Here is a 13,172-nt window from a genome sequence, read left to right as displayed (position 1 = left end):
TCAAATATATTGGTGGGTACATGTGGTGGTTTGAGAGAAAATATATTTATATGCTTAGTCTTTAGCTGATAAACTGTTTATAAGGGTTAGGAGGTGTGGTCTTGTTGGAGTAGAGGTGTCCTTGTTGAAGGAGGTGTGTTCTTGTTGCAGGAGGAGGGTCAATGGCAGTGGGCTTTGAAGTTTCAAAAGCTCATGTCAGGCCTAATGTCTCCCTGCCTGTTTGCCTGTGAATCAGGATTTAAGTTCTCAGCTACTGCTCCAGTGTCACGCCTGTCTGTCTGCTTCTTGCTGCGATGACAGTAGACCAACCCTCCGAAACTGTAAGCAAGCCCTCAATTAAATGCATCCCTTTATAAGACTTACTTGGGGCAGGGTGTCTCTGCACAGACACTAATAAAACAGCAACTAAGACAGCATGCCAGGTAGGCAGGTTACAGCAACGTGGGGGAATCTCAGTTTTAGGCCTTAGATGCTATCCGACAGCAGTCTTAGCCCTCTGCTTGGTGGAAACTAGGAGTCTCTTCATACACGCCAAAGGATTTATCTAATGGCCACAACACACGTTGGGTTTTGTATAGAGGTGGACAATGAATGGCTACTAAGGAAACTAGAGACACCTCCAAGATAATTCGGCTCTGGACTTGCAACATTTCAGCCTCTCCGTGTCACTGAAGTTCTAATCAGCTAATTAGCTTTTGTAGTCACAGCTTCATTCCAGGAATTGTCCTTCACAGCTCCCAGGTGACACTACCCTGGATGAAGCTGACAAACTGGGGGATAGGAATGTTCTTCTTCTTCTTTTAATAAATAATTTTCCTGGAAGATCTGGAGGCTGAAGCAGGGTTACCTTAATTCCTAGGCCTCCCAGGTCAATCCAGTGAGGCCTTATCTCTAAACAGAGCTGTTGATGTAACTGACTTTCTCACCGTATCAGGCCCCCGAGTTCAGTCTATAGTACTGTCAATACATAAAGTGAGACCAATAATAATCCTCTTTGTATACACACAGAATGACACACATGTAATTTGCCTCTAGCTGCACACATTCTAATTCTGCTGACGCAAAGGTAATCACGGCTAGCCATATCATTTGGGTCTACTTGTGCTACTGATTTCATTTGTTTCCTTGCACCATCTTATTGATGGTGACAAGAGACATTGCCCTTTCGATATATATTTTTCTATGTGTAAAAGAAGTTGGCAAACTGGCTGCAGGCTCATTGTCAAGGCTGAGGCCCACCAGAGCCCTGTGAGTAACCTCCATTACTAGGATCGCCTGAGGTAGAGAGATGAGTATCCATTTGGTGGTGCCTCATCCTCATCTCCAAAATACAGATCTGGACATTGTCGGCTCCTGTGCGGCAGCCAGTGGTGGGGCTCCTCTTCACTTGAATGAGGTCGGGAAGAAGGATGCAGCCAGATTTATTTGTGGAACTAAGTTCCTTTTCAGGCTTCTCCTTCGTGCCTGTGCAAGAAAAGGTACATTTATTACTAAACGGCATTACAGACAAATGCCATTTCCCAACTTTCACCATTAAAGAATTTTCATCCTCTTAGACAAGCAGTAAAATGATTTTTGATAATCCTGTACATTTCCAGGCAGAAGTGTATTGATGGGAGGAGGTAGGACCCCCAAGAGGTCCCAGAAGAGCTTTTGAGCAACATAACAGGGTACTTATCCATTCTAGGACCCATGCACATGAATCGGAAAGGATTGGCAAGAGGCTCTAACACAAGTATATGTGCAGGTCGGAACATAACAAGTTCCAGGCTAGCCAGGGGTACGTGGCCAGACCCTGTCTTAAATACACCACTTGGTTCAGCTGCTCACAGCACTGGCTGCATAACCTGACATGAGTTCTAGCCCTGATCTCACTGTGGAACTGACTCCTGAAGACTCTTCCCTGACTTCCATCTGCTTGCCATCACACACACACACACACACACACACACACACACACACACACACACACACACAAATAAAAAATTAAAACCCATAGTTAGACACAAATTTTGTCAGAAACATTCAATCAGCACTTACGAGATTCTAGATGAACACCATATGTTCCTGAGATATTTCTGGGATTTGGTTACAAAATTTTCTAACACAAAAAGAGAAGAGTTGATGTACAAGGTAAAGAGACAGAAAGCTCTGAGACCCAGCCTTGATCTTCAGCTCCTTTAGGCCTGGACACTAACAGGTCTTGTCTCTGATTCTCTTTCCCTGAGACAAGACAGGAGGCTCAGCTCCCTTTGTGGCCGCGTGCCCCAGCAGAGGGAGGATCCCCATGCTTTCGGTGTCTCCCTCTCTGCCATCTTCAACTCTTCATTTCTTTCCTAAGACCTCTGGAACTTACAGGCCAGGAAGTTTAGCCAAGTTGGGGAGCTCCGGGTTCAGAGGGGAAAAATGAGAAACTGGTGAGTGATTGAGAGAGATAACTAACGCTGACTCTAGCATCCATACACGCTCACACACACACACACACACACACACACACACATACACACATACACACACTCACACACACACACACTCACACACTCACTCACTCAGCAGGCTCTCCCTCCTTCTCAGTGTCAGTCTGAAAGAATGATTCAGGCAAAATGTGTGCCTTTATGGGCCTTACAATTCAGTAGAATAAAGACAATAAAGAGAAATGAGTTTCCACGAAAACCAAGATGCCAATGTAGAATGGGGAAAATACTGTATACCAAGAAGTCAGATGGTGTGGGGATAGGGAGAAAAAAACCTGAATAAGGAGTCTGCCATTGTTTGGATATATTCAGGAGGTTATTTCCATCAGGAGACCCCAGCGGCTCACAGACCTCTGAATTATGATGTGTATTATTTAAACACCCAGTCTCTGAGGCCAAACCTCTAGGTTTAAATGCCAGCTCTGTTGCTTAGTTCTCGGGGGATCTTCGATAGTTATTTATGTCACATGCTTCAATTTTTGTAACTGCAAAATGGGGGTGTTAGCTTTAATGCATTGGTGCAGAGATGTGAGAGTGCATACCAAACACACGGGCTCAGACTTGGCACATTAATTTGAAGGTAAAATTAGCCATAATTATAATTTATATCACCAAATTTAACATTTTTTGTGTATGTGCATATGTATGTATGTATATGTGTATGTATGTGTGTGTGCCTGTGGATGCTAGACATCAGCATCAGTTGTCTTTCTCAATCACTCACCGTCTTTTTCTCTCTCTCTCTGAACCTTGAAGCTCACCAACTTCGCTAAACTGGCTGGCCTGCAAGTCCCTGAGTCACCTGCCTCCATCTCTCCAGTGCTAAGATTGCAGGCACGCACTATTGCACCCAGCTTATTATGTGAGTGCTGGGTATCCAAACTCGGGTCCCAGGGCATTCAGGGCAAGTACCCTAGCAGCCAAGCCATCTCCCCAGGCTCCTGAATATAATTTTTCCCTTTGTTTCCCTGAGTATATATACACACACACACACACACACACACACACACACACACACACACATATATATATATATATAGTCTAAAATAAAATTGTAAGAGTTTTTGCCATTAGGTATCCTTTGAAGAATGGGATCTTCATCATAACCGTTTTTTCTGTGACTAGATGTTCCTAATAAGCTTGAAAATGGGCTACACATCACAGATTTCACATCCTTATGCTGTTTCCATATTTAAACTTTTTTGATGTTTTTTTTTTTTTTTTTTTAATGACAGGGTCTTGTTACAGAGCCCTAACATTCCTGGGATTCACTATGTAGACCAGGCTGGCCTTAAACTCACAGAGCTCTGCCTGCCCCTGTCAGCGCTGGGGTTCAAATACAGTGCCACTAACCTGGCCTTTTTTGTTTGTTTTGTGGTGCTTAAGAGTTGAACATGCTGGTTAATTGCCATGGAGTTACTGACCCCCACCTGTCTGGCCACGACTAACTTTAATTCTTAAGATCAGCGTGGTCATTTTCTTTTCTTAAGTTTAGTATTTTCTTAGAAAGTAAACTTAAATTAAGTATCAAATTAAATGAAAATGTAAAGAATAAAAAAAAATGTGGGGCACTAAATTATTTTCTTAGAAAGTAAACTTAAATTAAGTATTAAATTAAGTGAAAATGTAAAGAATAAAAAAATGTGGGGCACTAAATTTGTGAATTGTAAAATCCAAACTACCTTTTAATTTTGGATTATTTGTAACATGCTATTTCATCCATTTCTTACAACTAAAAGCAAATGCTATTTTTATAGAAAACTCCTCTATTTCCAATAGCTCTTTCTCGAATAATTGACAAAGTGGCTGATCGACAGGACTCATCCACAGTTTCATTCAGCGCAAAAGCTGACAGAATCGTGAAGACATTTTCCACTTTGATTTAAAAGTTGTTACTGTCTGTAATCAGGCTCTGCATTAACAACAGACAATGAAAGCCATACGCTGGGCTACATCTTTCTCTCTGATGACTAGATATGGGAGCATGAGTTAAGTCAGGCCCAAGGAAGCTTCTAGAGCTGTTTGAATCATCTTTGATCATGAAATCGGAAGGGAAAGATCCCAGGCTTACCATGTAGTTAGTCTTCAGCACCAACTCCCCAAATCTAAGAAGGACCTAACATTTTCTTCTAACTTGATTGTAAAAATCAAGGGAATCCTTTATAGGAACACTTTGCAACTTAAAAAAACACTGCATGCCATTTTCTGTGAATGCATGGGGTCAAGCCCTGCTGCCAGGTTTATTGCTACCACCTTCCACACAGATGCCATAAGATGCCAGAGTGAGAACAGTCACACTGCTCGGCCATGTTGCTTCATGTTGCTTGGCTTCCAAAGCTACTCGCTCACTGAACTTTCTCGGTGATGCCTCAGGGTAGCCTCATTTGTTCAGACTCACTGCTTGCACTTGATTTTCCTCCCCTTCTACTCAACAAACACATGGATTTTATCTCATGGCGCCACACACACATACATTTGGAATATCCTTGGGAATACACACTGAGGGGGGACAGGGAAGTAATTAAAAATGGTGTGTGTGTGTGTGTGTGTGTGTGTGTGTAATTAGAGTGCTCTGTGGGATACACATGACTTACCTTTTCATGTTGCACATGGCCACCCTTCTTCCTCCCTGTCGGAGCACCGTCAATCGAATCTCTCTGTGCGTCAGAGCCAATGAGTGGAAGGAATCTTAGACTCGTGGGACTTGGCACCTGCAAACCACAGACTGAGTCAGGCACACTTCAAGTGTTTACTTCTGAAATGCAAACCTGGGGTAGGGGTGCTACGCAGGAGGTGTGTCTGCTTCAAACTACGTACCTCCTTTCAGACTGCCGTGGACCTCACTGTCTTTTTCCCTGAATTAGTTTAGGTTGTCTTATTTGCCTTTTTAAATTAGAAAACAAAAAATGATGTCTTCGGGTGTTCTGCCTGCGTGTATGTCTGTGGACCATGAATGTTCTTGGTGTCTTCAGTAGTCAGAGAGGGTGCTAGATATTCCGGAACTGGAGTAATAGGAAGTTGTGAGCTGCCACGTGGATGCTGGGAATTGAACCCAGGTCTCTGGAAATGCAGCAAATGTTAACTAGCGAGTCATCTCTTCAGGCCCTTGCTTTTGATTTTTTTGAGGCAGATTTATGTATTTCAAGCTGGCCTTGAACTCTAACCCCTTCTACCCATAAGTGTGCAGGTATTTGTGTGTACTCGTGCTTATGAAGGCCAATGGTTGATATTAGTTTTCTTCCCGATCACTCTCTGCCTTATTTACTGATGCAGGGTAATTGGCACTTGCCAGTGTGGGCTTGTCCAGCCAGTCACCTTGCCAAGCGGAGTCCCTGAAGCACTGGGGTTACAGGCCTCAACTTCCCAGCTTTTATATGAGTCCTGAGGATCTGAATTCTGCTCCTCATGCTTGCATGGCAAGTGCTTTCTCCACTAAGACATCCCCCAGCCCTCCAGTTTAGTTTTTGAGGCCAAGTCTCTCACTGAGCCTCGAGCTCATCGATGAAACTAGAATAGTTGGTCAATACACCTGGGCGTTCTTTCTGCTTCTACCACCCAGAACAAGCACATCCCCTACCATGTTCATGTGGGTGTTGGGGATCAAAACTCAAGTCCTTATGCTCCTGTGGGAAGTACTGTAATGACTTACCCATCTCCCCAGCCCTCTCCTCTTAGCTCTTGATCACTGTCAGCAGCATCATTGCTCTCTACTACAGTGAGCAGGTCCTCATAAAGATAGGTAATGCTTCACATCTATGTTGATCTTAAGTTGACATATTTGGCTTATTATTGCTTGGGTGCATTCATTAGTTCCTAAACCCTGGTTGTCTGGGGTGGAGACTTGATGACTATAGGGCAGATAGTAGCACAGGCACAGTAATGGAGTGTCCAATGACACCCAAGCTGCTGAAATATAGGGACAGTATGAGGAGAAGGTGGTAGAAAACAAGGTCCAAAAGTCTGGCAGAGCCAGATCATAGAAAGTTTGTATGCTACTCTAAGGTACCTGGATTTTACCCTGAAGGTATGAACCACTAGGTCAAAGTTCAAAGCCATGCTTATATGCAAGAGTAGAGGTGAGCAATTCAAACTACTCATATACACGCCCCAAGACTTGCTTGGGACAGGACCCAGTACTTTTATGGAAACATCCACGAGCTGTTTGTGTCAGCAGCGAGAATCCTGTTACCGCTTTAGTTCTAGAAAGTTCTGACTTACCCTGTATATAGGCAGAGAACCAAAAACAACCCCTGCCTCTCTGTTTTCTGTCATGAAACCTTCCAAAGCGTATCGGCGATTCTACAAAACAGACCAATGACTTATCAGAGAGGGCACTTTCTGTCTATCAAATATCCATCAAAATCCTGGGGTCAATCCCTTCTCACTAAGGCAAGACTCTAGGCAATTCCTCCTTGATGATAAATTTAGGGAAAGAGGCTACTCCAAAGGAAGCTTGACTGTCATGACATTATTGGTACTGCCAACTGCTTGCCAAAAGGAAATTATAAGAAAACTGACTGATTTAATCAGAGACTCAAGTGAATCCTGTCTGAACTCAACTGGCATTGAAGCCTTTCACTGGAGAAGAGACATGGGAAGATCGGCAGGTAAGGTAAGAAATTTGGGGGTATTCAAGGGTTTTGAGGATTCTAAGACTTTCTAAGGATCTTAACCAATTTATTTAATATTTCTGTTATTATCTCACCTTTAGTTTGTGTGTGTGTGTGTGTGTGTGTGTGTTGATTTTTAAGACAAGCCTCTTTTTGTAGCTCAGGCTGGCCTGGAACTCACAATGTAGACCAAGCTAGCCTTCTTCCCAGCGTTCTTATGTCTATCTCCTGCATTCAGCTGTTCAACCATGCCAGATGCTGCCACATGAACCTTCAGTGACTTTTTCCCAGTTCACATTTCTTCTGCCACCATAAGGCTACTGTTTCTGGTATCACCAGACTCTTCATTGAGACCCCGAGAGGTCTAAAGTGGAGCCCCAAGGCACTGTTGATGTATATTTCCCTGTTACTGAAGAGCTTAGGTGTCTTTTGATGCACTTGTTGGCACATGCCTTTTCTTCAGTGAATTATTCAAGCTTATCAACAGCTTTTGGACCCTTTTTCCCCACCCCCACCCCCATTTATGTTCCAGACACCAACCTTTGCTCATTTACAAGTATTCTGAAGTTGGGGTGAGTTTGTTAAGGGCACCCCAGATGAAGAGTACCTCAGGGATAGAAAGCTCATGGAGTGAGTGTGACCAGTAGACAGGGAACAGTAGTGGGCTAGACATTGATTCAGACAGCTTGCTTTACTCGTCTTTGAACCAGAGGGAATCAATTTTAATTAATTAATTCCTAACCTCTGGCCTCATACTACATCCACCCTCTAGCATGGTAAATAATAACAGTTCACTTTTCTCATACTACACTGTAAACAAAATGTGCCCACGACTGCAGGCTAATTGCCAGGGCTGTCTAGACCTCATTCCCACCCTCAGCCTGTGGATACTATGCAGACCCTCCTTCTGAGGACAGAGGTTCTCCTGACTTACCTAAGTGCCCCAGGGCAGTCACTCCTCAGGAATACAGAACCTTCCCCACTGAGTCACGCCCAGAGAGAACCAGCATTTCTGACTTTTATCATGAAGAGAGGGCTAACTAAGGAATGTGGAGTTCCCCACCCACCTCAGTCTCTTAAAAGAAACACAGCTTTGGCTATGCTTTGGTTTCAATCCCATGAGACTCATTTCAGCATTTAAAAAAATACACGAAAATTCTCATCCAGCCCACATTGGCCTTGATCGCCATATGCCTCTGAGGCTAGCCTTGAACTCCTGACCCTGCTTTCTCCACCTCTCAAGCACTGGGAGTACAGACAAGCAGTACCACCCCCTGCTCTCATTTTGACCTGCAAATCTGTAAGATAATTAATTTGTATTGTTTATGCCAAATAAAGTTGTGGCAGTTTTTTTGTTTGTTTGTTTGGTTTTTTTTTTTTTTTTTTTTTTTTAGAGCAACAACGGAAAACTAACACGCTACAACAGTGGGAATAATCGAATTCAAAAATTCAAAAGCAAAGCTAAGTTTTGTTATTTTAGCTACCTTAGGAGAAGAAAGAGACTTGAAAAATTTAAAATCATGTTGCACTTCAAAGGGCTTGGGAGGTGTACGTTTGAAGAGCAAAGACATTGAGCTCATTTTTCTCCATCTGCATACAAAAATGAAAAAAAAAAAACAGTGAAGTACAGAGCTATAACTTTCATTCCTTGTCAAATGAACAAATATCCATTGTATCCTTCCTCTCTGCTTCCCACACTGCCTGACTCTCCTGGCACCAGTCCCAATGACACTGACTCTCTACCTAATTCTTATTCCATTTTGCTTCCTAGATCTCCCTCTAGGGAAACTACAGCAATTTCTACTCTGCAGGAACAGTCCATGTAATTAAAATCATCAGTTGTCATTAGGTGGGAACCTTGTACAGTAGGAATGGGAAAAAGTCTTACAATTCAATGCTTGACTTTTGAGTGACCTTCAGAAAGTTCCTCTACAGTTAAAACTTACAGATTTAGAAAGTCATAACTAAGCGTTAACACCCCCCTTTGGAAAGCAATCAATAACCTTATCTTGAGATTGGATCATTCTAGGGATAGAGAGATGGCTCAGTTGGTGAAGGTACCAAGCCTGATGAGCTGAGTTCGATTCCCAGGATCCACATGGTGGAAGGAGAGAACCGAGTGTTTCCTGTTGTCCTCTGACCTCCACAGACTTGCCAATGCATGCACTCTCCATTCCTCCCAGGCCAAACAAACAGAGCAAACTTACCTTTTAATGACACAATGTAAGCACAATCATAAACTTAAATTACCAGAGCTATGATGACTCTTTTATGATTTGGTACCTACAGCTTATGCCTGTAATATCTGCTACCAGTTTGTCAGACCTTTTTTCTTATGTGTGCTTCTTGAGTGTTGGCATTGATCTAAGAACAGGAAAGACTGGTCCTCAAAGGACTCACATTCACAAACTGGAATACATAATTAGAACAGATATCATGTATTAAAATAGTTAACAGTATCAACTCAGGAGCTGGATTCCCAAGAAATAGGCTTGCAGGCATGTTGTGAGGAATTATTTATGTTAGGTTGATTGAGGTGAGAAATCCTGCTCTAAATTATTCCTGACAGAATACAAAGAAGAAAGTGAGACAAGCAACACCCATCACTCTCTGCTTCAGCACCAGCTTCTTCTACTGTGGCCGTGATGTCCCTGCCAAGATGGACTGTTCCCTGGAAGTGTGAGTCCAAACAAACTCCCCCTTAAGTTGTCTTTGCCGGGCATTTGGTCACAGCAGCAAGTGCAGTAACTGATACAAGGTGCATGGCTATTCAAGACTGGAAAGTTACCCAAAAGATAGGACTAATCATTTCTCGTTGTTAAACTTGGCCCACAAGTTTATGGGCTTGGCTCTACCAGTCTGTGTCATATACTTTAGCCAGGCTCCTGTTTATTGCTTCTCATTGCCCAGCCGAGGCAACCCTTGAGCCTTCTGGTGGTGCTTTTTAGTCATCTGGAGACCTTCTTGGCACTCCCCCCCCAAGTTGGTTGTACATTTTTCTGAATCACATAGATTCTGATTCTTCTATTCTTATTTACATCATTTCTGCATTCCTTGCATTAAACAATGGCATCCGATCTTCCCAATTTTGACTCACTTAGGATTCTCCGGAAGGACTTTCTCTTTGACAACCCCCCTCAGAGGCTTCCAGTGTGGAAGCTGTTATATGCCGCTTGGTATGGGTGCTGGGAACTGAACTGTGTCCTCTGCAAGAACAGTAAGTGTTGGCCACCACAGAACCGCATCTTCAGCCCTTCTGTTACGACGTTTCTGTTTTGTTTGACACAGAGCTTTGCTAGGATAGCCCTGGGAGTACTAAGATTGCAGGTACCAGCAGACAGGGACCTGGTTCTATCAGACTTTTGTAGTTTTATCTTCTATATCTTCCCCAGATTCCCCTCATTCCCCCGACTCCATATGATGGACTATATCATATCACGGTCTCAAGTTACTCGGTGCCTCTGCTAACACAAATATCTCTTTGTTCTTTCGTATTGCCCATTGGCTATTAAGAATCAAGTGTTCCCAGGACTACTGCACCGAATTATATTTTGTATTTGTGTTTGTATTTACATGTTTCTCCCCTCCGTGGGGCTTTAAAATCATTGAGAAGTTTTTTGACTTTAAATTCCCTACTCCACCACCGTGCCACAACATTGTAACAGTTTATTTCTTGTCTGCTTATTTAAAGAAAAACCGAATGTCTCACCTCTCACGGTCAAATATCAGAGGATATTCGTATTTTTGCTTCTTCTCTGTGAACTTGCTTTCTTCTTTTATCTCTATGGGGTATTCATTAACATCACAAGGCAAAATGAAATCACTTGTTTGGGTTAAATCAAACATTCTTCGTTGTCCAAAGTATCCACAGTAATGACCGCTGCTGGAATGCCAGAGTCTGAAGGAGGCTCAAGGAAGGAAGGGGAAGACGTGAGCATGATCATAGGTTATGGATCATATGGATGGCCTTGGTCTACCAAGAATTTTAAAGTTCATTCAGACCTCTTCCTCCTAAATGTCATGGAGCTAATCATATGTAAACCCTTATTTTTGAACTCAGGGCCTCAAACATACTAGATCAGCATTTTGTCATGGGATTACCCCCACAGCCCTTTAATGCAAACATTTTTATCAGTCAGAATTCTAACCTGTAATTTCTGGCATTAGCCAGTTTGAACTTATGCCTGCAATCTTCACTGATGGAAGCTAGAAAACAAGGCAAACATTTCTCTCCAAACAACCCCACTAACAAAAGCTGATTAGAACCTGCACTGAGAGTCTGTAAGCTAGATTAGGTCTTACAATCTGTCCACTTAGGAAATCACCACCAACAGAACTCATGAGAAAAGAGACCTGGGGATGCTTTGAGTAATGCTAAATATCCCCCCAATGTTCCAGCCACAGTCCGTACTCCTCAGTGGTCACAGCTGAGTAGTGAGGAAGAATGATAAAGGAAGTTCTTCTCTCCATCTGTACTATTTCCCTATTGGCCCCAAGAAGCTTCTCCAATTTGCCCAGGTGATTTAAATAAATACAGAACACAATTAGCAGGACTGTGTGCTCTCTATCTGACAGAGAGATGTTTGTTTGGGTTTTGAGAGTAGGTCTCACTATGTAGCCTAGTACAGCCACCCAGAGACTTATGGGAAGCTCCTGGCTAGACAAGGCTACATAATGAGACACTGACCTTCCTGTATTAGCTTCTCAGGTTCTGGGGGTACAGACATTTCTTTATGTCTTGGTTTCAATACTAACCAAGGGGTTCTGCTGCAATGAGCAAGAAGAGAGATAACCTAAAGGGACCAATAGTAGATTCTGCACGATTTCGGTTGTAGGCTACCTCAAAAAGGTAGCTTCCAAGGGAAGGCACAAGCACAGACATCCAGCTGAGACTCCTAATACTTGATACTCTCTGAGGATTTAACACTGGCATCTTACAGACCTCCCATATTTTAGTTTACAGCATTACTGAAGAAGCGTGACTTTCTCAGAGATGTTACCAATAAGAAAACAGTTATGAAGAACATTTATAACAAGCCCTTTAAACTGAAAAGTAAGAAGGTTAAGAGACTAAATGAATTCTGCTCCAGCCCCATATTAAAGCGATGTGCTCTCTGGCTTCACAGTGTTTCCTGTTCCTCATGGCTCTGTCCCCCCAAGTGAATAAGTGAATAACCCCTCCTGAGCTCCTGAGCCTTAGACACAGACCCTGAGCTGTCAGGAGGCTTCCAATTTCCTGCCCTATGGCCTGGACTTAAATCTCAATTATTATTTTTTTCTCCATTGAAAAGTCATAATCTTTTCATAAACAAGATTTAGAATGTTAGAGTGCCTGCCTCTTGAGAACGTGGCAGCATATATTAGCCAAAGGACGTGGCTTAGTTACAAAAGCAGCAGTGTTTTGAGACAGCTATTAATAGAGACAAGCTCTATGAATTGAGTATCTAGGGAGTGTTCTACTTAAAGGAATCATAAAAATAATTTCTCCAGGCCAAGGACAACTGGCTTGAACACTGTACTAGTCTAAATGTCTGTGTCTCCCCAAAGTCATGTTGGACCCCAATTCCAAATAGGATGGCATGAGATGGGGTCTCTGGGAAATGTTAGGTCATGAGAATTCCACCTTTCTTAATGGAATTAGTGTCTGCATGAAAACTGACCGTATGACGTATTGAGACTGAGAAGTTAAAGACTGGATGAGGTCCTCCATACTGGTAGCCGCTCTCTACAGAGTCCCAAGGCTGCCCAGAGCATCACCGGACAAGGAAAATCATCCTCACTCAAGCCATTTATCCTTTAAAACAATTTATATTGGTTGATTGACTGATTGATTGTGTGTGTGTGTGTGTGTGTGTGTGTGTGTGTGTGGTGTACACAGGTACTTATGTGGAGGTTAGAGAATAATTTTGTGGGAGCTGGTTTCCTCTCTGCCATGTATGTTTCCAAGACCAAACTCAGATCACCAGGCTTAGCAGCAAGTGATTTTACCCTCTGAGCCATCTTGCTAACCTTCTCTTTTTTATGAGCCACAGTTTATACATCAGCGCCCTGCCTTTCAGCCTCACATAACCTTGGTTACGTCGTAGGA

At 42.9% G+C, this 13,172-nt stretch overlaps 1 protein-coding gene across 1 annotated transcript in view; it reads right to left on the bottom strand.

Moving 5' to 3' along the window:
- Positions 1-1,383: 1,383 nt before the first annotated feature.
- The window catches only part of Wdr64 (WD repeat domain 64), a 98,511-nt gene continuing 86,722 nt past the window's right edge, over positions 1,384-13,172 (bottom strand). Inside the window, exons 24-28 of the mRNA XM_060365053.1 lie at positions 10,794-10,982; positions 8,569-8,674; positions 6,693-6,773; positions 5,069-5,185; positions 1,384-1,464 (exon numbers count right to left, since the gene is read on the bottom strand). Of these exons, the coding sequence (XP_060221036.1) occupies positions 1,384-1,464; positions 5,069-5,185; positions 6,693-6,773; positions 8,569-8,674; positions 10,794-10,982 (574 nt within the window). The remainder of the gene's footprint in view (positions 1,465-5,068; positions 5,186-6,692; positions 6,774-8,568; positions 8,675-10,793; positions 10,983-13,172) is intronic.

Source organism: Meriones unguiculatus, chromosome 11, assembly GCF_030254825.1.
Source record: "Meriones unguiculatus strain TT.TT164.6M chromosome 11, Bangor_MerUng_6.1, whole genome shotgun sequence".
NCBI classification, from domain to species: domain Eukaryota; kingdom Metazoa; phylum Chordata; class Mammalia; order Rodentia; family Muridae; genus Meriones; species Meriones unguiculatus.
Note: the sequence above shows the minus strand (reverse complement) of the source record. Positions and strands in the feature narration are given on the sequence as shown.